Source organism: Vombatus ursinus, unplaced genomic scaffold (assembly GCF_900497805.2).
Source record: "Vombatus ursinus unplaced genomic scaffold, bare-nosed wombat genome assembly UNPS02015152.1, whole genome shotgun sequence".
Classification (NCBI taxonomy): Eukaryota; Metazoa; Chordata; class Mammalia; order Diprotodontia; family Vombatidae; genus Vombatus; species Vombatus ursinus.
In genome coordinates, this window is record NW_020954930.1 from 947,455 (window position 1) to 970,835 (window position 23,381).

General features: G+C 42.2%; 1 protein-coding gene across 1 annotated transcript in view; it reads left to right on the plus strand.

The window, feature by feature from the left end:
* Positions 1 to 23,381, plus strand: part of MCF2 (MCF.2 cell line derived transforming sequence) — a 135,629-nt gene that overhangs the window by 74,651 nt on the left and 37,597 nt on the right. Inside the window, exons 8-14 of the mRNA XM_027846419.1 lie at positions 9,922 to 10,041; positions 12,055 to 12,171; positions 13,471 to 13,620; positions 16,970 to 17,094; positions 17,693 to 17,807; positions 20,222 to 20,341; positions 20,738 to 20,929. Coding sequence (XP_027702220.1) covers positions 9,922 to 10,041; positions 12,055 to 12,171; positions 13,471 to 13,620; positions 16,970 to 17,094; positions 17,693 to 17,807; positions 20,222 to 20,341; positions 20,738 to 20,929 — 939 coding nt within the window. The remainder of the gene's footprint in view (positions 1 to 9,921; positions 10,042 to 12,054; positions 12,172 to 13,470; positions 13,621 to 16,969; positions 17,095 to 17,692; positions 17,808 to 20,221; positions 20,342 to 20,737; positions 20,930 to 23,381) is intronic.

The following is a 23,381-nucleotide window of genomic DNA, read 5'->3' on the forward strand; positions in this document are numbered from 1 at the left end:
AATTAAAAAAAGTGGGGGCAGGTAGGTGGCATGGTGGATAGAGCACCAGCCCTGAAGTTAGGAGCACCTGAGTTCAAATCCAGCCTCAGACCAAACACTTGATACTTACTAGCTGTGTGACCCTGGGCAAGTCACTTAACCCCAACTGCCTAAAAATAAAAAAAAAAATAAAGGATGGGTAGGAACCACAGGGGTGAGTGTTTGCATGTGAGGAAGCTGCTCATCAATCAGTCAACTCAAATATTACCGGGGATGTCATCAATATGTTATGGGGCCTATAAGTGGAGGTGGAGCCTATGGAGAGAAGTGAGGTCCATACAGATGAGGAGGGGCCAGGAGAGACCTGGAATTAATCTGTGCTGACAGATACACTGAAAGTCACTTGCATGGAAGAGATCATTGACTCTGTGGGAGTTCAAAGGGATAGAACATAGATAGACGAGAAGATTTAGAACAGAAACTTGGGGAACACGAATATTTAAAGTTTGGAAGAAAATGAGTCAGTCAGTAAACTAGCATTTATTAAGCACCTACTATGTGCTAGGCATTGTGCTAAGTGCTGGGGATACAATGAAAGACAAAAACAGTCTCTGATCTCAAAGAGCTCACAGTCTCATGGGGTGGGGTGGGGTGAAACATGAAAACAGGTATGTATAAACAAGTTACATATAGGACAAATTGGAGATAATCCTCAGAGGGAAGGCACCAACATTAAGGGGGATTAGGAAAGGCTTCTTGAAGAAGATAGGATTTTATGTTTTTTGTTTTTTGTTTTTTGGTGAGGCAATTGGGGTTAAGTGACTTGCCCAGGGTCACACAGCTAGTAAGTGTTATATATCTGAGACCAGATTTGAACTCAGGTCCTCCTGACTCCAGGGCTGGTGCTCTCTCTATCCACTGTGCCACCTAGCTGTCCCAGAAGATAAGATTTTAGTTGAGACTTTTTTCTCTCTTTTTTTAAAAAAAATATATTTTTAGTTTTCAACATTCACTTTTATAAGATTTTGAATTCTAAATTTTCCCTCTCCCTCACCTCCCCCCATCCCAAGAAGTCATGCAATCTGATATAGGCCATACATGCACAATCATATTAAACATATTTTCACATTAGTCATCTTGTGAAAGAAGAATCAGAACAAAAGGGAAAAAACACAAGAAAGAAAAAAAATATTATGCTTCAGTCTGCATTCAGACTCCATAGTTCTTTCTCTGGAGATGGATAGCATTTTCCACCATGAGACCTTTGGAGATGTCTTAGATCCTTGTATTGCTGAGGAGGGCTAAGTCTATCAATGTTAGTCATCACACAATGTGGCTATTACTGTGTACAACATTCTCCTGGTTCTGCTCCCTTCACTCAGCATCAGTCCATACAAGTCTTTCCAGGTTTTTCTGAAATCTGCCTGCTCATCATTTCTTATAGCCTAATAATAGTATGCCATTACATTCATATACCACAACTTGTTCAGCCATTCCCCAATGGATGGGCATCCCCTCAATTTCCAATTCTTTGCCACCACAAAAAGAGCTGCTAGAAATATTTTTGTACACATGGGTCCTTTTCTCATTTGTATGATCTCTTTGGGATACAGACTTAGTAGTGCTATTGCTGGATCAAAGGGTATGCACAATTTTATAGGTCTTTGGGCATAGTTCCAAATTGCTCTCCAGAAACTTGAAGGAAGTCAGGAAAGCCAGGAGGCAGAGATGAGGGAGCAAAGGAGACAGAAGGAGAGGCAGCTAGGTGGCGCGGTGGATAGAGTACCAGCCTTGATCAGAAGGACCTGAGTTCAAATCTGGCCTCAGACACATAACACTTACTAGCTGTGTGACCCTGGCAAGTCACTTAACCCCATTGCCTAACGCCCCCCCCCCCAAAAAAAAGAGACAGAAGGAACAGTCAGAGAAATAAATAGGAGGCAAAGTAGGCAAATGAGAAATTCATGAAGGAAGAGGCAGTTCTGTGGTGGGGCACTCATACAGATCAAGTTAAGAAGGTAGTTTTTGTACTTAATGACCCTTGTACTGTTACCACATGTACTTCTACTGCTTCATTTTCTGTCTTTTCTCTCCTCGTCTGCTTCCACCCCAACATCTATGGAAGATCAAAAATGGCTCCTGTTCTGGATGACCCTTCTCTTTTAGTCTTTTTTTGTTAAATAGCATCATCCTTCCATCCAAGTCTCCATGAGTCAAATTGACAATGTGCCATTCTCAATCTGCTTCACTTGGACTACCTTATTGACCTAGGAGCCAGGGAGGTAATATTTCGGTGTCTCTTCTAGATGCGAAATCTCTAGAAATGAAGTTGTAGTGGGGAATTGGACTGTTGATTTCACTCTCATCAAAATGGGTCAGCCTCTGTCTAGGCACAGCCTAAAAGTTGGTTGTTAGGTCTCCCAAACTTGGCTGCTCATATCGAGACTGGTTAGTAGATTGGAAGATCCCTGTATCCAAGGAGCCTAAAGCATGGAGATGCTGGCTAAACAAGCCTCCTAAAATTAGCCTGCACTGACGGATTTTGCTAATGTAATTATACTGGCAAGAGATGAAGTCTTTCATCCTTTTAGAAGATTTTTTTTATAAATGCAAATTTTTGAGGGATTTTTTTTGTTAAGTAAATTGCTAAATATTTTGAAAGAATTAAATCAAGAAGGTGATTTTAGGATGAAATAATGAGAAAGGGTTTTTTTTATGAGAATGATCTGATTAGTATGGAATAATCTTCTGAAGGAATTCTCAGGGTGCTTGGTGCTTAAGATAAAAGATGGAGTCAGACAGTGCAGGCTGTTCTCAATGTTTCTTTTTACCAATGCAATCCTAGCTGTTGCCGGCAATTTCTTTCTTGTCTCCTTCCTAACCTCCTCTCCCATTCTAGAGTCAGGCTAAGAAGAACTACCATCTCAGCCTCATTGATCCACCCTTTCCTCCTCCATTGCCTTTGGTGAGAAAGATTACCTTTGGGTTCTTCTTAGAGTAGACACTAGTCTTTCTCCATTCTTTTCTACACCTCCTCAGGCTAAGGGCTACTGAGCTACCTTCCCTCCTGTCCAAAGTGATCATGCCTTTTGGGTTAAGAGTCTTTCTGTCTCCATCTCTCATACTGGAGTGGAGTGTGGCTACAAATTTGAGGAATTAACCAACGTTGGGTGTTTCCCTTTCATCCTTCCTCCTCTGGGTCCTTTGTGGCCAAGATTCAACTTGATTAAATTAAATTCAACAAGTGTTTGTTTACTATGTACCTACTAAGTGCAAAACACTTTGCTGGGTGTTAGGGATATAGAGACAGAAACAAAATAATCCCTGCCCTCAAGGAGTTTACATTCTATTGGGGGAAAGACAACATGTACACAGATTACTAAAGACAGAATCTAGACAGAATAATTTTGGAAGGGGCTGACAAAAGCCTTGAACTGAGCTTTGAAGAAAACTGGCAATTGAAAGAGTCTGGAGTGAGCACAGAGAGTGTTCTGTGAGTGGGGAACAGCCTGAATAAAAGTACAGAGTACAGATGGATGAAATATTGTATATGGATAATGGCGAGCAGGCCAACTTACCTGGAATGTAGGCCAGGAAGTATTAGGTAATCACTGTGGATGGATAGGCTAGAATGAGATTGCAAAGGACTTTCATTTCCAAACAAAGGAGTTAGTTTAGATTTTTCCTAGAGGCGATAGGGAACAAGGGAAGCTTCTTGAGTAAAGAAGTGGCATGGTAAGACTTCTAAATTAAAAATATCAGCTTGGCATCTGTTTGGGACCTGATGCCAGATGGGCACCCAGAGCTCTGAGAGCCGGATTCGAGCTCCGCAGGCCTTGCTATATCCTCGAGGCCTGGAATTTCACCTTGAGTGTGGTGAGAATCCAGGAGTGCTGAATCTCCCCATCCCAGGCTTCCAAGAGGAGCTATGATTCTCTTAGGATACAAAGAACTCAGGTATATTTCTAAGACTTTTTTCACTCTCCTGGCTAGTGTGGGCCCTCCTGAGGAAACTTGTGGAAATGTATATATTAATTCTTTTTTCTTTCCTTCTTTTAGCAGGTTATTCCCCTCTTTTTATCCTCTCAGTCAAATAGGTTCCCCCTTTCTCTCCCCCTCCCCTCGTCAGCTAATCTTGTTCATTAGGTTTTTAAATTTCATTTTTGCACCCCTTTCCAGACAATACTTCTCTCAGTCTCTTCATTATCCAGACTTTCTTTCTGTCCACTCAAGACCTTCATTCTCGTGACTCCTATAATTATCTAGTCTCTCACTATTCCTCTCTATTTCCCAAAGAATCCAAACTTCTGGACTCTCACCTTTGGGCTGCTTCTGCTTGTAGAGAGAAACTGAGAAACTTCCCAGAACAAATCCCCTTCATAAAAGGATTTGTTCCGTAAAACTTGGACTCAGTCAAAAGACCACACCCCAGGACCTAGAAGGCCACATGTGGCCTCAAGGCCGCAGGTTCTCTCCCCCTGCCCCAGGCCATACCCAGCACAAGGTTCCCATCTCCTGTCGCAAAACATCTTTCTTCACCCATAGGAGCATTTATCAGTGGAACTTCTTTCCACCACCAAATCAAGACCTCCCTCTTTCACTGCCCCCCTTCCCTTTTCCATCCTTCTTTCTCTTTCTGAGAGACCACAAGGATCACTTTCCCCTCATTGCTAGCCCTTTATTTGACCCAGGTACATCACACACTCCCCTCTATCCCCCTGTTCCCTTCCCCTCTTTCATACACCCTTTCATTTTGTAATGTAAGTGCCACAAAACATGTTAGTCATCTGTAGGCACAATGCCAGAAAGTTCGGCCTATATTACTCTAGGATTACTTCTCTACTGTTATCTCCACGTGAATTTTGGATTTACTCCTATCTCTTTGTGTCCATTTAGAAACAAATTTCTTCTTCCCTATGTTGTTACTCTGTTGCTGTTGCTGTCTCTTGGCTGCTACATTAATTCATCTTTCCTGAATTTTTGAGGATGTTATCTGAGTTTTCAGGAAGCAAAAATTCTTTTCTGATCTGATTTTTTAAGGAATATTTCAAAGTGTTATTGAATATCAAGGCATTTTCATTCATAGTTAGGCTCAGATTTGCCAAGTAGATCACTGTGGGCTTCATCCTGAGCTCCAGTGCTCTTCAGAACATAGTGCTCCATTCCCTCCTGAGTTTTCCAGTGGATGCAGAACGGTCTTGTGTTATTTAAATTTCCTTTCCTGTTGTATTTGACGTTCTTCCTTCAGATAACTTATAGAAGGTAATCTTTGAATTCTTTCAAATTGTATTTCATTTTCTGTATTCAGAAATTCTGGGCAGTTTGCTTGTATTATTTCTTGCATTATGATTTTCAGGTATTTTTTTTATTTGTCATGTTATTCGGAGAGATCCATGTTCCTCAAGTTGTATCCTGTCTTTTGAATTCAGTATGTTTTTATTGTCTAGAGAGTAAATTTCTTTTAATGTTATTGTTTTTAGCTTCTCTTCTTCTAGCTTACCCCTCATTTCTGTGTTCATTTTCCTTTGTTTTGTAGTATTTATTCGTAGATGCCTCAGGTCATTTACTAGATCTAGAGGCCATGTTTCTTTCAGTTGTTAATGTTTTCCCTGTTGATTTGTCTGTTTATTTTTCAGGTCTTTGATTTTTCTTCTTCCTGAGATCTTTGGTAATTTTTAATCCCCCTCCTCCTTATTTTCCCCCATTGCTCCCTTTCTGAGTGAGCAGTTTCCCCTATTTCTTACTTTCTCTTCCCTCTGTTGGTTTTTTCATTGGAGGGTAGATCAGTCAGTCACTCAATTAACATTTATTGTGTGCTACTATGTGCCAGACACTGCTAAGTGCTGGGGATATGAAAAAGGGTAAAAGATAGTCCTTGCCCTCAAGGAGATCACAATCAAATGGGAGAGAAAACAAGCAAACAAGTATGTACAAATGAGCTTTATACAGGATAAATAAGATGTAATTAAGAGAAGGAAGGCAGTAGAATTGAGAGGTTGGGAAAGGTTTCCTGTAGAAGATGGGATTTTAGTTGGGACTTAAAGGAAGCCAGGGAAGGCGAGAGGTAGAGAGCATTCTAGGCATGGGGGATAGCCATAGTGAATGCCAGAGCCAGGCGATGGAGTGTCTTGTTTGTGAAACAGTGACCAGGCCATTGTCACTGGATCAGAGTAAGGTATAAGAAGACTGGAAAGACAGGAGAGGGATGGGTTATGAATGGCTTTGAATGTCAAGCAGGAGTTTTGTTTTTGATACTGAAGGCTATAGGGAGCCATGAGTTTATTGAGTGTAGATGTGTGGGTGGGGTTGACGTGGCTGGACCAGAGCTTTAGGAGGGTCACTTTGGTGGCTGAATGGAGGATAGATTGGAGTAAGGAGACCTGAGGCAGGCAGAACTACCAGCATGCTATTGCAGTAGTCCAGGCATGAGGAGATAAGGGTCTGTACCAGGGTGGTGGCAACAGCTTGAATATGGGGGGGGTGAGAGAAAGTAAAGAGTGACTTTTGGGGTATAGAACTAGCCCCAGCTAGACCCTGGGCTCTTTGCCTCAGTCTTAGTGGAGTGATGCAAAGCCTCTTCCTCCTACCACCCCCCAAGCCCCTGCACCTTATCCTGCCATGTTCTTTCTGTTCCTTAGTTCTCTGGACTGGCAATTTAGATCACTGCCATGTTGGTGCTGCTGCAGCCAGGGGTGACTTTGGAGTTTGGGTCTCTAAGACTCTGGGAGGAGGGGGAACGTTAGAGTGTGGGCTTGAACTCTGCTTCCAGCACACGGGTTCAACCCCATTCCCTTTGTTCCACCGCTCTCGCATAGAGACCTCTCTGTAGTAGAACGCTGCTGTGATGTTGGATGCCGAGGCCCTCGAAAGAGGCAGGTGGCACCAGGGTAGGAAGTTACATTTTTTTTTTTGCCAGGTTGTAGGTCAGGTCCTGGGAATGGCTAGTGCAGCCTCACTGCTCGCAGTAGGGTGTGTGGTGGAGGAGAGGATACTGTGTGAACTCATGATGGACATCAGTTCATGGAGTTTTTTTTAACCTTCTTTTGGATTCTGGGTATCCTGGATCATTGAAGCAGCTGAAGCTGTTTTATATGCGGTACATCATTTCTGTTTGGGAGAGGTCATGGGGATCAGAGGAAATGTCTAGTCCTCCATCTTATTGATTATATGACCTTCAATCTATACGCATAGTTTTCTACTACCCTATCTCCCAGTTGACCTTCTACTTCTAAGCCCTTAGTTAGCAACATTATAGGGGAAAGTTTTATTAGAATAAAAGTAACATAAAAAGTACTCCTAGAATGAGGGGCCATGAAGTCTCACAGATGAATTTGAGTCCTTAGAGTCAAGCAATGATTATTATGGGTGGGCAGCTAGATGGTGCGGTGGATAGAGCACTGGGCCTGACGGAGTCAGGAGGATCTAAGTTAAAATCCAGCCTCAGACCAAACACTTGACACTAGCTGAGTGATGGTGGGCAAGTCACCTAACCCCAGTTGCCTAAAAAAAGAAAAAGAAAGAAAAAAGAGAAAAAAAGAAAAAGATTGTTATGCAACATAAGGTTTCATTCAGAGGAGCATGATGGGAGGGACCAAAGAGATCACTTCTATAGTCCCACTATCTTCTGCCCTGGGCAGACCCCAGCTGGTAGATTGTGTCCAGTTCTGGGCACCACGGTTCAGGGAGGATTTTGGTGGCGGGAGAGTGTCCACAAGAGAGCAATTGGGGTAGTGAGAAGAGTTGGAGCACAGAGCTAGTATGTGAGGATTGAAGCGACTGGGGATATTTAACCTGGAGAAGACTTTAGGTGGGACATAACAACTGTCTTCAAGTAGTCTAAGGGCTGTCAAGAGGTAGTTCCATTTGCTCTGCTTGGCCCCAGAGGGCAGAACTAGTTGTAATGGGTGTGATTTGCCAAGAAGTAAACTGGATTTCCTTGATGTCAGGAAAATCCCACCAGTGAGAGCTGTCTGTAAGTGGAATGGGCAGCCTCAGGAGGGAGAGGACTCTGTTACTGAAGGTGGCAGAGGCTTGGTGACCACTTGTTAGAAATGTTATGGGGGCAGCTAGGTGGTGCAGTGGATAGAGCTCTGGCCTTGGAATCAGGAGGACCTGAGTTCAAATCTAGCCTCAGACACTTGACACTAGCTGTGTGACCCTGGGCAAGTCACTTAACCCTGATTGCCTCAAAAAAAAATGTTATCATGGAGATTCTTGTGCAGGTGTGGGTTGGACCTACTGGCCTTGGAGAGCCCTTCTAATGTGGAAATTCTGGGCTTCTTTGTCATTACCTCTGACTCTGGACTCAACTCCTCTCCTCCCTCCTTCTCCCTGCTTCCTGCAGAATTCTAACAGTCGACTTTGTCCAAAGATGGATTCTCTGTTTGCTTTTCTTAAATGCCCTGGCTGCCACAGCCTCTTGACCTAAATAACTCTCAATGAGCTGGTTTCACTCCCCTCCTCTCTCTCTGTAGCCATAGCCTGGTAGAACCCAGCAACTCCTATCTGAACTCCTCTCAGACTTCTTTCTCCCCACTCTCTGGCTGTTGGGGGATCAAGGATCAGAGTTCAAATTTGACTCCTAAAAGAAGATATGAGAAAGTGGCTGAAATGTTTATAGTGCTTTCCATGATGTTTTCTTGCTTGAGTCTTACAATGGGCAGTACAGATATTTCAGAGATAAGCAGACAGAGGCACAGAGAAGCTAAATGACTTATCCATAGCCATACAGAAAAGATTCAAACCTGAGTCTCTCTTGACTCCAGGCTCACTTCAGTTTTTCTTTTGTAGCAACTGGCCTTCCCCACAGAAAGAGAAACTCAAAGACTGAGAAAGTGAATGAATGCACAAAGAAATGAAGAAGGGATTGGGGAGGGGGAGCTCAGTTGCTTTCTGACTGCAGTTAGGATCCATTTTATGACCTATTTTTTACTTTTTAAAATTTCAATGTCAATTACTGAGCATTTTTCTCTCCCTTCCTCATTGGAAAAAGAAAGGATGAAAAGCCAACCCTTGTCACAAATATGCATAGTCAAGGAAAACACATTCCCTCATTGACCATGTGTGAAAATATAATTCTCATTCTTCACGGCTGAGCAAGTCAAAAGGATGACTGGAGGGTGGTGGGTGACAGCAGGGAACTTAAGGAGAGGATCATGTGAGCTTCAAAGAGTAGAGGCGATTGACTGATGGCAGCAGAAAAGAGGGCTGGAAGGGTCCAATGCGCCAAGGGATTTGTAGGTGTGTCCTTGGTCCTAAGAGCCAGGTAGAATGAGAGGAGCAGCCCATTAGGGAGGACGAAGGCAGAAGGCCAACTCTGAGCTTGTGGGAGGCAGAAGGAGCACTCGAAGAAAAGAGTTAGTGTGTCAGGGTGTAATTATTTCTGATAGCATGGTATTCAAGTAGATAGCTGGTTGGGCAGGAGCTGAGCTGGGTAAGGATGAGAATATGATGGGAAAATTTTGATTGAAATATCTCAGGAAATGTCTATCTTAATGAATGTTGCTAGGTTTTATATCCTAAAATACCCTTTGTGATCTTCAAAAGAGTGACACACAGTATAGTTTTCTCCTATTATTAATTGCGAATCTGTTGTCTTTCAGCTACATTATGGGTTAAATTGGAACTTGTGGGCTAGCCTGGGAACTGGTCTTGTCTTCCTGGAAAAATGTGCTCTCAGTTCTAAACAAATGACTTACTGTTTAAGAAACTATAGCATGAGGTACAATTCTGAATTGCGAGGGGTTCCAGTTGTTGATCTGTGTGTTTTGTGAGCCTCTCGATACAGGTTTCATGACTCTAAGGTTTTCTGGGACTCTCTTGACTTTGCCAGTGACTGTCTTGATGACATTGAACTGACATCCATCATCGGCGATGATGGCCGGCGATGGAGGGGCTGGAGGGGAATCTCCTGACTGGTTCGGTTTTGTTTTTTGTCCCCAGGCCTCTTTTCCAGGGAACTTGCATTTGGTTATGGTCTTGAGGCCCACAAGTTTTATCCAGCGCACTTTCACAGACATTGGCTTTCGGTTCAGTCAAGATGATTTCATTCTCAAATTGCCGGTAAGAATGTGTAAACACTCTAATCTTCAGGAAGACTTTGCACTCTACGTTTAGGGGTTCTGCTTGCCTGGCAGCCAGGAGACATTTTAAAGAGTAGAAGCTAAAATTTAAATCATCAGGAAATTGAATTTTAAAATATTTTGATTTTTAAAAAATTATTTTATTGATGCCTTAGCTTTTCTTTTCACAGTAATTTCTGGATATTATCCCCATCCCCTGGTGTTAACCTTTCCCTTGTAACAAAGAAAATAGTTGATCTTTTCTCCCCTCAAGATCAAAGAGAAAGAATTACATTGCTTAATATTTTACAAAAGATGTGAAAACATTCATTCCTTTTTTTTTCTACTTGTCATTCCTTCAACAATTTAACAACCATTTATTAAGTGCTGGGAAGAGTTCTAGATACTGAGGATTCACAGATAAAAACAAAACAGTTCCTTGCCCTTAAGGGGCTTACTGTCTCCTTGGGAAATGCATAAATGCAAAGGATATAAAAAAATAACCCAGAGTAGTTTCAAGAGAAGAGATCCCTAGCAACTGGGAGCATCAAAGGCCTCATGTAGGAGGGAGTACTTGAGGTGAACCATGAAAGAAGCTAAGGATTCTGTATATGAAGGACAGTTATATCCCTGAGGATTCTTTTATTTCTTTTAAAGAAAAATGTGTTTTGGGATGTGAAGTAACTGGAGCTTGCATCCTAGGAAATTACAGAACCCCTTGATCCTTTTTCGGTTCTAGCTTTTAGTATAACAACAACAAACTTTTTATAGCACTTTGCGTATCTTTTATCATTTGTACCTCACTAGAGCCCTGTGAAGTAGGTAGTATAGGTATCATCGTCCTCATTTTACAGATGAGTAAACTGAGGTTCAGAATGGCTTAAAAAAAAAAAGCTCAGGGGCAGCTAGGTGGCTCAGCAGATAGAGCACCAGCCCTGGAGTCAGGAGGACCTGAGTTCAAATGCAGCCTTACTAGCTGTGTGACCCTGGGCAAGTCACTTAAACCCGATTCCCCCCCCCCCCCCCCCCCCAAAAAAAGAAATTAAAAGTGTTGGAGGCAGGATAAACATAGAGGGTGCATTGTAGTCAGTGCAAATATTTGTCTGTTTGCCTGTTGTATCCCTCTAGCAGAATGTAAACTTCCTGAGGGCAGGGACTGTTTTTCAGTTCTGTCTATGTATGATTAGAGTCAGAAAGATCTGGGTTCAAATGTCTCCTCTCACAGTTCCTACCTTTATGTAACCATGAGCAAGTCACTCAATGTCTCTGAGCCTCAGACAAATTTTAACACATTCTCTACTAAGTTTTAGGTTAGGGCTTCTGAAACTGTCATGTCCTGGACTTTTTTGGCAGTCTAGTGAAGGCTATGGATCCCTTCTCAGAATTGTATTTTTAGATGCATAAAATGAAATACATAGGATTACAAAGGAAATAGATTATGTTGAAATACAGTTATCAAAATATAAAAAATCCTAATTTCATGGACCCGAGGTTAAGAACCTCTGATGGATGTATTGGGGTGTGTGTGTGTGTGTGTGTGTGTGTGTGTGTGTGTGTGTATGCAGTTCCCACACAAATCCCAGATCCTTGTGTATTTTGAGAGTTAAGAACAAAATAATGATATTATAATAGTGATAATATAAGTGGGAAAACAACTGAAATCGGGTCCCTTGGAGGGGTTAGCCATTCTACTCTTTTTTCAGCAGCTACAGAATGAACATAGAGGCATTGGCCCAGAACCCCTTCCTTGTGTTTTGTCTTAGGGCTCTCAAGTACAGGTATCCCTTGGGTTCTATCACCCCTTTCTGAAACCTCACCTTTGGCAATGTATGCTTTTGGATGAAGGAGATTTAAGTATTTGATGTGTGTGTGTGTGTGTGTGTGTGCATGTGCAGAACTTAGAAAAATTTAGTTTTTGCAAAAATAAAAAAACATGTGAAATGTTGTTTTCCATATTCATTTGAGGACTCCAGTCAAAGGAGAGTTAACAGCATGGTGTTCCTTGTTCTTACAGGTTGTAATGCTTAGTTCTGTCAGTGACTTACTGAGTTACATTGACGAGAAGCAGTTGACCCCTGAGTTTGGAGGCACTTTGGAATACTGTCACAGTGAATGGGTTATTTTCAGAACAGTAAGTTCACTTAGAGCAGGAGTTCAGAACTGTTTTGTGTCCTGGACTCCTCTAACAGTCTGGGGAAACCTATGGACCACCCCCCTTCTCGGAATGTCTTTAAATGCATAAAGTAGGATTGCAAGGGTTACAAAGGAATCCAACGATATGGAAACACAGCTATTAAAATGTAAAAAAAATTCATAGTTCTCTGAAATCTATCCATGGATCCCATCAAACCCAGGTCATATCCCTTTGATCTAGAGCATCAGCTCCAAACTAAAAGATGATCATGAAGCTTCTGAAACTGCTTCTAGAACTGATTCTTTTCACGTATATGTGTAGGGGTGAGAGGGGTAGAATGGGTTAATTTCATACAAAGCCATAACTAGAGCTGGTTGAATGGGGCTTTGTCCCAGGGTGCTTACAACCTGGGGTGGCTGGTATCATCTTTTGGCCTCCATACAAATGGCTAATATTTCTATAGCACCTTAAAGCTTACAAATCATTTTTTATACTAGAGAGAGAAGAATATAAGTACAATCTCTGTAAAAATGGTCACCAGAACTCAGAACCCAGATTCCAGAGTTTTCCCCTTGTGGTTTTGTTTTATTAGCATCTAGGATTCATGGTTTATCCAGAAAAGACGAGAAGTGAAACTCTTCATTTGCATAGAGGATTAGCTAGAAGGGTAGGCTTGGAGTCAGAAAGAACTGGCTTTGAATCTTGCCTCTAGTTTATGCAACCCTGGGCAAGTGAGTTAACATCCCTGAGCCACAGTTTCCTCATCCTTGAAATGAGGAGAATGATAGCATCTACCCTTATATTGTGATGGTCAAATGAACTAATGCACAGAAAGTGTTTTGCAAACCTTCAAGCCCTATATGGATGTTAGTTATTATTATTATTCTACTTCAAGCATTACATTAGGATAAAAGAAAACCTGTTCCTCGAGTGCAGGATTTAAAAGACTAAAGAAACAGTGTAAGGCCATACTTTGTCTTCGATACGATGTCACTCAACATGTAGCTTGTCCCATGGAAAGATCATTTGCTCACGTGTCCAAGTAATAAAACTACCAAAATTTGGAATATTTAAAGAAAAATATTTGGAAGAGGGAGACTCATGAGGTGGCCAAGAGTGTTAGCATCTGCTTAGCCTCTTTACTGTTTACAGAGTCAAAGAATTAGTCATTTGAGAAAACAGGGCTTCCATTGGGAGCACACATATTACTGTCATGTGTAGAGGAAGAGTGAAGTGTGTTGGCAAGGCTGTTCTAATGATCAAACTGGCCCTGACCTAATCACAATCCCTCCACAGGCTATTGAAAGTTTTGCCCTGACCGTGAAAGAAATGGCACAGATATTGCAATCCTTTGGGACTGAATTAGCTGAAACAGAACTGCCAGATGATGCTTTCTCCATTGAACAACTATTGACAATCCGTACTGCAAAATACTTTCAGTTGAAGGTAAGGCTATTAGAATGGACCATTTCATTGGTGCCATGGGTTTTCCTTTCTTTGTTTTTTTTTTGTTTGTTTGTTTGTTTTTTTTGTGTGTGTGAGGCAATTGGGGTTAAGTGACATAGTGTTATGTGTCTGAGGCTGGATTTGAACTCAAGTCCTCCTGAATCCAGGGCCAGTGCTCTATCCACTGCATCACCTAGCTGCCCCAGGGGTATTCCTTTCTTTGTAAAGACAGCAGATGCCCCTTCAGTTACAGATTGCCTGTTTCCCTCCCCCTCCTCCTGATGTCTCTCTGATCTATTTTTTGTGACACACTGAATGGTGAGTCAACTACCTCAGCCTTACTATGTGCTGCTAGGTACTGTAGGCCTACAAAAACAAAAACTAATTAGTCCTTGCCCTTAAGGAACTTATATTACACTGGACAGACCCAATATGTGTACTGATTAAGTCAGAAAAAGTACATGCAAAATAATATGAAGATAGAGTGCTAGAAATGGAGTCAGAAAGACCTGGGTTTGGATTTTGCCTTAGAAAAAAATGCTGCATTGGGAATTGGGAAATATCTAGGCCTGAATAAACCACTCACCTCTTTACCCCTGGTTTGCTAATATGTAAAAAGATACGGTTGAATTAGATACCCTCTAAGGTTTCTTCTAGGCATCTAGGTGGTGCTGCAGTGCCCAGAGCTCCAGGCCTGGAGTCAGGAAGACCTGAGTTCAAATCCCAACTCAGATACTTACTAGCTGTGTGACCCCGGGCAAGTCATTTCACCCTGTTTGCCTCAGTTTCCTTATCTGTAAAATGAGCTGGAGAAGGAAATGGCAAACCCCTCCAGTATCTCTTCCAAGGAAACCCCAGATGGGGTCACAAAGAGTTGGACATGACTGCAAAACAACAAAAGGTTTCCTCTAGCACTGAGATTCCAAGATTCGTAAAATTAGCTGAAACCTTGAATGGCCTTTTAACTAATCCAGCTTTCAGATTATTCTTCTCTATTATGGACACTCTATTAGGTTTTAGGATGGAAGGTGAGGTTTTGGAAATTTAGACTATGAACATGATATTGTGGTCATTCTATTTACAGAGATTTAAAGAAAGTAATGCTGAGTTAAGAGCCTCTCTTTCTTCTGTACTTAATTTATCCTGTTAGCTTGGTGGTACAGTAGATAGTATTAGAATTAGAGTCAGGAAGACCTTAGTTCAAATTCTGTCTCAGACAATTACTGGCTAAGTGACCCTGGTCACTTAACCTTTGTTAGCCTCAATTTCCCCAGCCATAAAATGATAACGATGATGATGATGATGATGATAATGATGATGATGACGACGACAACACCTGTCTCCCAGAGTTGTTTTGATGCTCAAATGAGATAGCATAGGTAAAGTGCTTTGCAAACCTTAAAACACTTAGTAAATGCTATTTATTAAATAAGAGGCCACCGAAGCAATCATCAGTGGTAAATGTTGCACCAACTCAAGATAAGTACTTGCTTCTGTCTTTAGAAGCATACTCCTGTTTGTCATTTTTTTCTTTTCTTTCTTTTTTTTTTCATTAGGCAATGGGGTTAAGTGACTTGCCCAGGGTCACACAGGTAGTAAGAGTTATGTGTCTGAAGCCGGATTTGAACTCAAGTCTTCCTGAAACCAAGGCCTGTACTCTATCCACTGTACCACCTAGCTGCCCCTCCTGTTTGTCATTTAAAGCCTGTCACCATCTGGCTTCATCTCAGTTTTCTAGACTAGTTTTATATCACTTGCTTTCACCCAATCTACATTCTTACTAACCTAGCTTACTTCTTGTTCCCTATTTATGATCTTTCATCTCCCATCTCCCTGCCTTTGCATAGGCTGTACCTCATGCTTGGAATTCACTCCTTCCTTACTTTTCTCTTTGGGAGTTCCAAGATCCCTTCAAGGATCAGCTCAGATGCTTCCTCCCACACAAGGTCTTCCCTAATCTGGCACTTCCCTATCAAAATTACCTTGTATACACTTCCTAGTTCAATGTGTATGTAATTTTAACTGCTGATAGAATGTAAATTCCCCGAGGGCAGTGATTGTTGTTATTTGTGTCTTTGCATACCCAGCGTCTAGCTTGAGGCTTGGCACATGCTATTTAGTCATTTCAGTAGTGTCCCATTTGGGGTTTTCTTGGCAAAGATACTGGAGTGGATTGCCATCTCCTTCTACAGCTCATTTTATAGATGAGTAAACTGAGGCAAACACGGTGAAGTGACTTGCCCAAGGGTCACATAGCTAGAAGATGAGTCTTCCTCACTCCAGGCCTGGCACTCTATCCACTGTGCCACCTATGTGCCTTGCACATGGTATGTACTTAATAAATGTTTGTTAAGTCAGTAGATGAAACAGGCACAACGAATGGCCTTGTCTTCTATGGACTTAACCCTATAGGCCAGACCGCTTCTGTCCTCGATTGAGGAGGTTGACTGAGGAGACTGGTATCCATGAGCATGATGTTCAACCAGACTCCACTTTAAATGAAGCACTAGACCCCAGAACCTTTCTTTTCTTTTCTTCTTGGAGGCAGTTGGGGTTAAGTGACTTGCCCAGGGTTACACAGCTAGTAAGTTTCTGAGGCCGGAGCCTTGCTTTCAAGAAGGCTACTGATGGAATAGCTTATGGCTTCTGGGGAGATGCTATTTAATGCATCAGTGTAAAAATCTTGTTACTCTCTGTTTAAGGATCTTCCCAAACATATACTCTGCAGTAGCTGATGTATACATTGAACTGTAAGCTCTTTTAGAAAGCTGGCTGAATTGAAACCCTGGCTAGCTGAATTGTCAGGCAGGGTGGGGTGGAGCGAGTAGTGCTCCCTTGCGCAAGGTGAAGTCATTATTTTAATTTTAGTTATTAAGGTGATATAAATACTATTGATAGGCAGTTTGGCATAATGAATGGGAAATCAGGAAAAAGCTCAGAGCCTGGGCCATTCTCACTATCAGGGAATGCTAGGACAGCCGACTAAGGTCATGCATCTTCAGAGAGCTAGGATATCAAGCATTGCTTCTTGGATGGAAGGATAAAAGAGGAACTTGTAGCTGTAATGAGGGTGCACTTATTAGAATTAGGGTAATGGGCTATGAGTGAGGCTGACTTAACCCCGAGTCGCTCTCTGCCTTTGACCAGGATTGATCCAAGAGTATGGAGTAGGCTGCTGCCTACAGGTGGAAATTGACTAGCCTGTAGAGAGCCAAGCTATTACAGTAGGTTGGTTTTCCTTGCTATTTTGCTTCAAGAATATATCCTTGTGACTAAATGGAGGCAAGATTTGAGTTGATGAAACTTGAGGTTTTTCAAACAAATTTTCTCTGCTCTTATTCTTTTCCAGGAAGAGATTATAAGTGTTATGAAAGAAGGAAATATGCTGCTGAGGACCTTTGAAGTGCCTAACACCAAAGAATCAAATGAGGAACCTCCTCAAGAAAAACCCGGAGATTGGGAAACTGTTAATAGGTGAGTGCCCGGTTTCATTCAGTTCCATTTGATGAGTATTTATTAAGCACATACTGTATGCCAGGTACTGTGCTACCGTGCAGAGACATCTGGGATGCAGAGATATACAGAGACAAAAACAAAACAGTCCCTGCCCTCAGGGACCTTACTGTGCAGAGGGCAGCTTTTTTATAATTTTGAAGGGAAAGTCAGATTCTTTTGCCCTGTTCTCATAAGTATAGAGGTTTTCTTGGATGTCCCCCAACCTTCTAGATGTTATTACTGGACATTAATGGTGATCCTCATGGATCCTTAAGGTGATCCTTAAGACTGTCCCTGATGTAGTGGGATTTGGTGCCTGGATTCACATTCTAGCTCAGTGCCTTCCTTTCCCCATCTGTCAAATAAGGGGCTAGATTAGGTGATCTCTAAGATTTCTTTTAGCAATAACATTTGATGGTACTAGGAAGTCCTGGAGAGACTTCTGGTTTTCTCTTTGTGGGGCATCATGGTCTGGACCTTTGCTCCCATTTCTCAGTTGCTGAACTAAATTCTTTCTCTGGAAAATGAGTGTCATACACATGAATTAACAATCATCTTTGCACTTTGATTTGTCAAGATTACTTGCTCAACTGCACGAAATGGAAGTGGCCTTTGATGAATTTTGGGACAAGCACCAACTCAAGATGAATCAGTACATACAGCTCTCTAAATTCGAACAAAATTTTCTAGAGGTACGTTAACCCCATTGCTCTTCTCTAGGGAGATTTTAGGCCTTTTCAGTGAGATAACCTTGCTATCACAACACCTTGTGTCACTGTTTTTTTTTTCCAGATTCATAAGCAAACACAGTGGTTTGATGTATTTTAAAAAGTTTCTCTATCCTGGTGGTCAATAAAGAGAGGTGAAGTTCATTGAAAGAATGATTAGGTATTTCCAAAAAAAGGTTGAATAATTAGTAATGGGTGATATTTTTGTAGCACCTTAAAGTTTGCAAAGGGCTCTCTGTAGATCATCTACTTTGTACTGTGTGACCACTCTGTGAGGTACATGCTATTATAATAGCCATTTTACAGTTGGGGAAATTGAGGCTCAGAGAGGTGAAGAACCTTGCCCTGGGTGACATGGCTCTTAAACATCTGTGGAGGAATTTGAATCTAGATCTTCCTGGATCCAAGCCTAATAGTCTATCTTCTTTCTACTATGGATGGTCAGACTCAAGGAGTAGTCAACCTCAAAAAAAAAAAAGAAGAAGATGGGGGTGGTTCATGGCTAGACAGCAGTTTATCTGAAAAATATCTGGAGGTGTTAGTAGATTGGAAGCTTCCCATGAGGCAACAGAGTGATGCAGCAGCCAGAAAAGCTCATGTGATCTTGGGCTTCATCTGGAGGGCCCCAACTTCTAGGAATGGGTTGGTGATAGCCCTGCAGTCCTCTTCCATATTCTCCCCACATCTGGGGGATTGTGTTCAATTCTGGATATCACATTTTAGGGAGGACACGGATAATCTGGAAGATGTCCAGAAGAGGGCAACTCAGATGGCGAAGGGCCTTCAGTCTGTGCCATGTGAGGATCGGTTGTAGGACCTAGGAATGGTTAGCCTAGAGAAGAGAAGACTTAGGGAAGGCATGTGATGTCTTCAAGGCTTCAAAGGGTTGTAGAAGCATAGCTTTAGAGGAGAGAGACCTCAGATGGAACCATCCGCTCTAATCCCCTCATTTTGTGGACAACAAGGCTTTGACCTAGAATGAATTGCCCAGGTACTCAGCAGGTACCAGAGATTGGACTGAGATTCAGGGTCTCTGACTCCAAATCCAGTATTCCTTCCACCTCATGAAGCTGGAAATGGAATTAGTGTTATCCTGCTTGACCTTAGGGAGCAGAAAAAGGAGAGTGGGGGCAAGTTCCAGGGAGGTTATTCCAAACTGCAGAGCTCTCTAGAAATGTGATCCTCTGACATTATCATGCCCTTTTTATCTTCCCACCTTATCAGTGTTTATTTATATCAGTGCTGTCATCTGTCAGGGCAGGGAGTGTTGTCCATTTAAACAGTTTTTATAGCATTCCCTCTCCACTAAGCCCAGCTACATCGAATAAGATTCTGACATGGAGTTGGGAAGAACCAGATTTGAATCCTGACTTTGATTTTTACAAAGTGGGTGACCCTGAGCAGGTGATATCATTTTTTTTTGGTTAGGTAATGGGGTTAAGTGACCTGCCCAGGGTCACACAGTTAGTAAGTGTTATGTGTCTGAGGCTGGATTTGAACTCAGATCCTCCTGAGTCCAGGGCTGGTGCTCTATCCACTGCGCCACCTACTGCCCCCAGGTGATGGCATTTCTCAGAGCCTCAATTACTTCATCGATGTAAATGGGTATAGTAGTATCTCCCTCAAAGGCTAATTGAGAGCATCACAGGGGATATGAATGCATATAAAAATGGTGTTATCTATATCAATATCATGAATTCCATGAAGCCATTGTTGAATCAGGAAGAAGCTTTATTAACGACCTGGGAAGGCCGGGTGTCCTGCATGTGTGAGAACACGCATGTGGGAGCACATGTATGACAAATGCACATCTTTTTATTCCCTATTCCCCATTCGAATTTCCTTCCCCTGTTTCCCCATTTGCTGAGTAATACAGAGGTTATAGCCTATCTTAAGCACCTAATTTCCCTATATGAGTCTCTGCCCCTAATTACATCTCCCACTCCCCACAATTCTGCCACCCTGGCAATGCTTGGGGACACCTCTTTTTATGTTAACCTCCTAACTGGTTTTCTTCTAGTCTATTCACCACCAAGAGTGTTTTCTTATTCTAATAATAATTCCCTTTTGTTCAACTTCCATCTAGCCCCCAGACTGCATGCCTTAATATTTCCACTTTGCTTTTTGTGGAAATAATAATAGTAATAAAAAAACTATTTCTCTGACTCCAACCTCTGATGCAGAATCAACATCCATATATCCCACAATGACATCTCTTATTTATTATTATAGTTGTAGTTGCAAAGCCTTTCTTCCTTTTGGGCAGGCTTTTTTCCTTCTTGATATTTATAAAATCATATTTTCTAGGAGACTTAATTAGAAAGGAAAATACCTTTTAATTTGCACATGCCAGCCAACTCTTCCCTCCATATCTTTAGCTTAAGGATGCTATTGAATTCTTAATGGACCAGCATGCTGCTATACCCAGTACCGGAGACAGTGTGGTAGATGTGAAGCAAAGGCTCACAGAGTTGGGGACCTTGGATGAGATGGCTACGGTAAAGTTATATTTTCAATCCCTCCCCTTCCCCTCCTGCTAGTGAAATGGAATAAGTGTTTAGGGTGGGACAGAGCAGCTGTTCTTTTCTCATAGTACACTTCAGCAAAATTAACTAATCCTACCCTCTGTCCAGCTGCAGGAGAATAGTTGATTTTTATGACCTTGTTGGATATAGAGGGAAATGGCCAACTGGGAATGGAGCTATGGCAGGAGGCCCCTGTAGGAGTGGAGTGGACAGTTTCCTCTAATGGGCAACAGCTGTGCCAAACGCATCTGTGAAAGTGATTCTAATAAAGAGAGCAGCCTTCTAATGAGCTTAGGTGCTTGGGAAGGATGGGCAACAGGAAAAGATACAGACCACAGTTGAGAGTTAGTGCTTCTTACTCTACCCCAGGAGCTGATTGGGAAGGCCCAGCTCCTGATACTGCATGGGCACCAGCTTGCAGCCAATCACCATTATGCTGTTGACTTAATCTGCCAGAGATGCAACGAGTTAAGACACCAAACAGATGTACTGTCCGAAGAGCTGAAAGCCAAAGAGAACACGCTTACCAAGACCTTGGAACTCCAGAGTCGGCTGCACCAGGTAGTGAGCATTCTGAGAAATGGGGTCATCCCTGAGAGCAGGCTCATTCACCCTTGTGAGCTCAGCTCCCTCCTATGTGCCAGTGACTCTCAAATCTGCTAAGTGAATGCATGAATGAAAAATTATTTACTAAGTGATTACTACGTGTCAAATAGTGGGGCTAGAAATACAAAAGCAAAGATAGTTTCTTCCCTCAAGGCATTCACTTCCTAATTGGAGGGACTAGACTCCTTATGTGACATGTCTACCTTGTCTCACATGTAGCTCAGACTGAATGTATCTAAAACCAAGGTCATTATCATAGAATTCTAGAATCTTAGAATTAAAAGAGATGTCAGAGACCATCTAGCCCAACCCCAACTCAGATGGCAAAGGACCTTGAGTTCATGCCATTCGAAGATCCATTGTGGGAATTGGGAATGATTAGCCTGGAGAAGAGAAGACATAGGGAAGGCAGATGATAGCTGTCTTCAAGGTTTCAAAGGGTTGTAGAAACATAGCTTTAGAGAAGAGAGACCCTGGATGGAACCATCCCCTCCAATCCCCTCATTTTATAGCTGAGGAGACTGTGGCCCCCTCCATAAGTGGCCAAGAATCCTCTCTACTATGTACCTCACAAGTGGTCGTCCAGGCTCCTCTACTTGAAGATGTCTAGTTAAGGGGAACTCTCTACTTCCCAGGGTAGCCTATTCTACTTTGGGACAACTCTATGTATTAGGGCATTTTCCCTGACAACCGAGCCTGCCCTTCTATAACCTGAACTCGTTGCAAATTACTCTAGGGCCAAGTGGAATGATCCCTTTTCTAGACAAAATTTCGCAGTTCCTTCAATGGATCCTTATGTACCATGATCTCAAGTCCTTTCACTAGCCTAGTTGCCCTTCTTTGGATGCTCTGCTGCTTAGCAACATCCTTACTGATGTGTGACATCCAGAACCCAATGTAATACCCCAGATGTGGTTACATCAGGGCAAAATGCAGTAGGACCTTCACGCCTTACTCCTGGATGTTCTGTCCTTCTGAATGCAATCTCACGTTGAACTATCAGTCCACCAAAACCTTGTAAACGATCTTTTTCAGGACTGCAATTTATCCATGACTCTCCTATCTTCTCCTATGAAATTGCTTTTTTGACCCAAGACGTATAACTTTGCATTGATTCCTAATTGTTCTACCTTATTAGATCAGTCAATCAATTAATAATCAATATACATTGATGGATTATTAGATTCAATTCATCATTCTAGCCTGTTGAGATTGCTTTGTACCTATTCTCTTATCATTCATTGTGGGGGTTATCCTACCCAGCTTTGTCTTGACTGAAAATTTGATGAGCTCGCCATGGATACTTCCTTCCAGCTGATTGATTAAAAAATATTAATCCACACGGGACCATGCCCAGACAGTTGCGGACACTCCATTCTGCTGGAGACCTCTTTCCAAGCTGACAACTGATGAATGGGTCCTTGTTGCATCTGCTCATTCAGTTAGTTCTGAAACCACCCAACTATACTCTTTTCTAGCTAACATTGCTCCATTTTGTCCACAAAAATAGCAGGAGAGACTTTATCAGACGCTTTGATGAAATATAGACCGACTGTATCTACAGCCTTCTCCAGATCTACTAGTGTGGCAGCCTGGGTACCAGAGGAAATGTGGTTAGTCTGGCGTGACCTGTTCGTGAAGCCATGCCAGCTCATGGTATTCACTGCTTCCTTTTCCACATGTTTGCTGACCATCTCTAATAAAATGCTATAAGTTGAAGTCAATCTCACTAGCTTGTAGTTTACAGAATTAAGCTTGCATTTTTGAGAATGTCCTTCTTTAGTCCTGGAATGCCTCTCTGCAGCCTATCTGTTGTCTCTTTCGATACCCCAGAATGTGGTTGAGAACTTTCAATCCTCCCTGGGATCCTAATGATAGCAATAATAAAAATAATTTACATTTGTATGGGGCCTTAAGGTTTTCCAACTGCTCTCCATACAATTGACTCTGTGACATTTCTCCAACCCCTTTGAAATCTGCCTCCCCTAAATCGAGATTGCTTCTCAGTCTGGGACTACCTTTCTGATCTTTCTCAATCGATCACAAATCCTAAAATAGAATGGTCATCTCCTCTGCACCCCCTTCTACCCCCCCCCCCCCATTTTCCATCATCTCTCCTTCAGCAGCCAGTTTCTTTTTGTGGGAATCCAGTCCAGAACAGCAATTCCCCTTATTGCTTCCTCCACCTTTTGAAGGACGAAATAATCATTAAGGCAAGCTAAGAAATGATTAGCTAACTCTTTTTGGCAGAAGGAGGACTCCAGCAGATGTTCAGATAATTGAAGGCCCCCATCACCACTATATCATGCCTCTTTGGCAGGCTTGTGATCTGTTGCTGCTTTCTGTCCGTGTGGTGTGTAGTACTTAGAACAATGTCACTTTTATTTCTTCCTCCTTCATTCTTCAC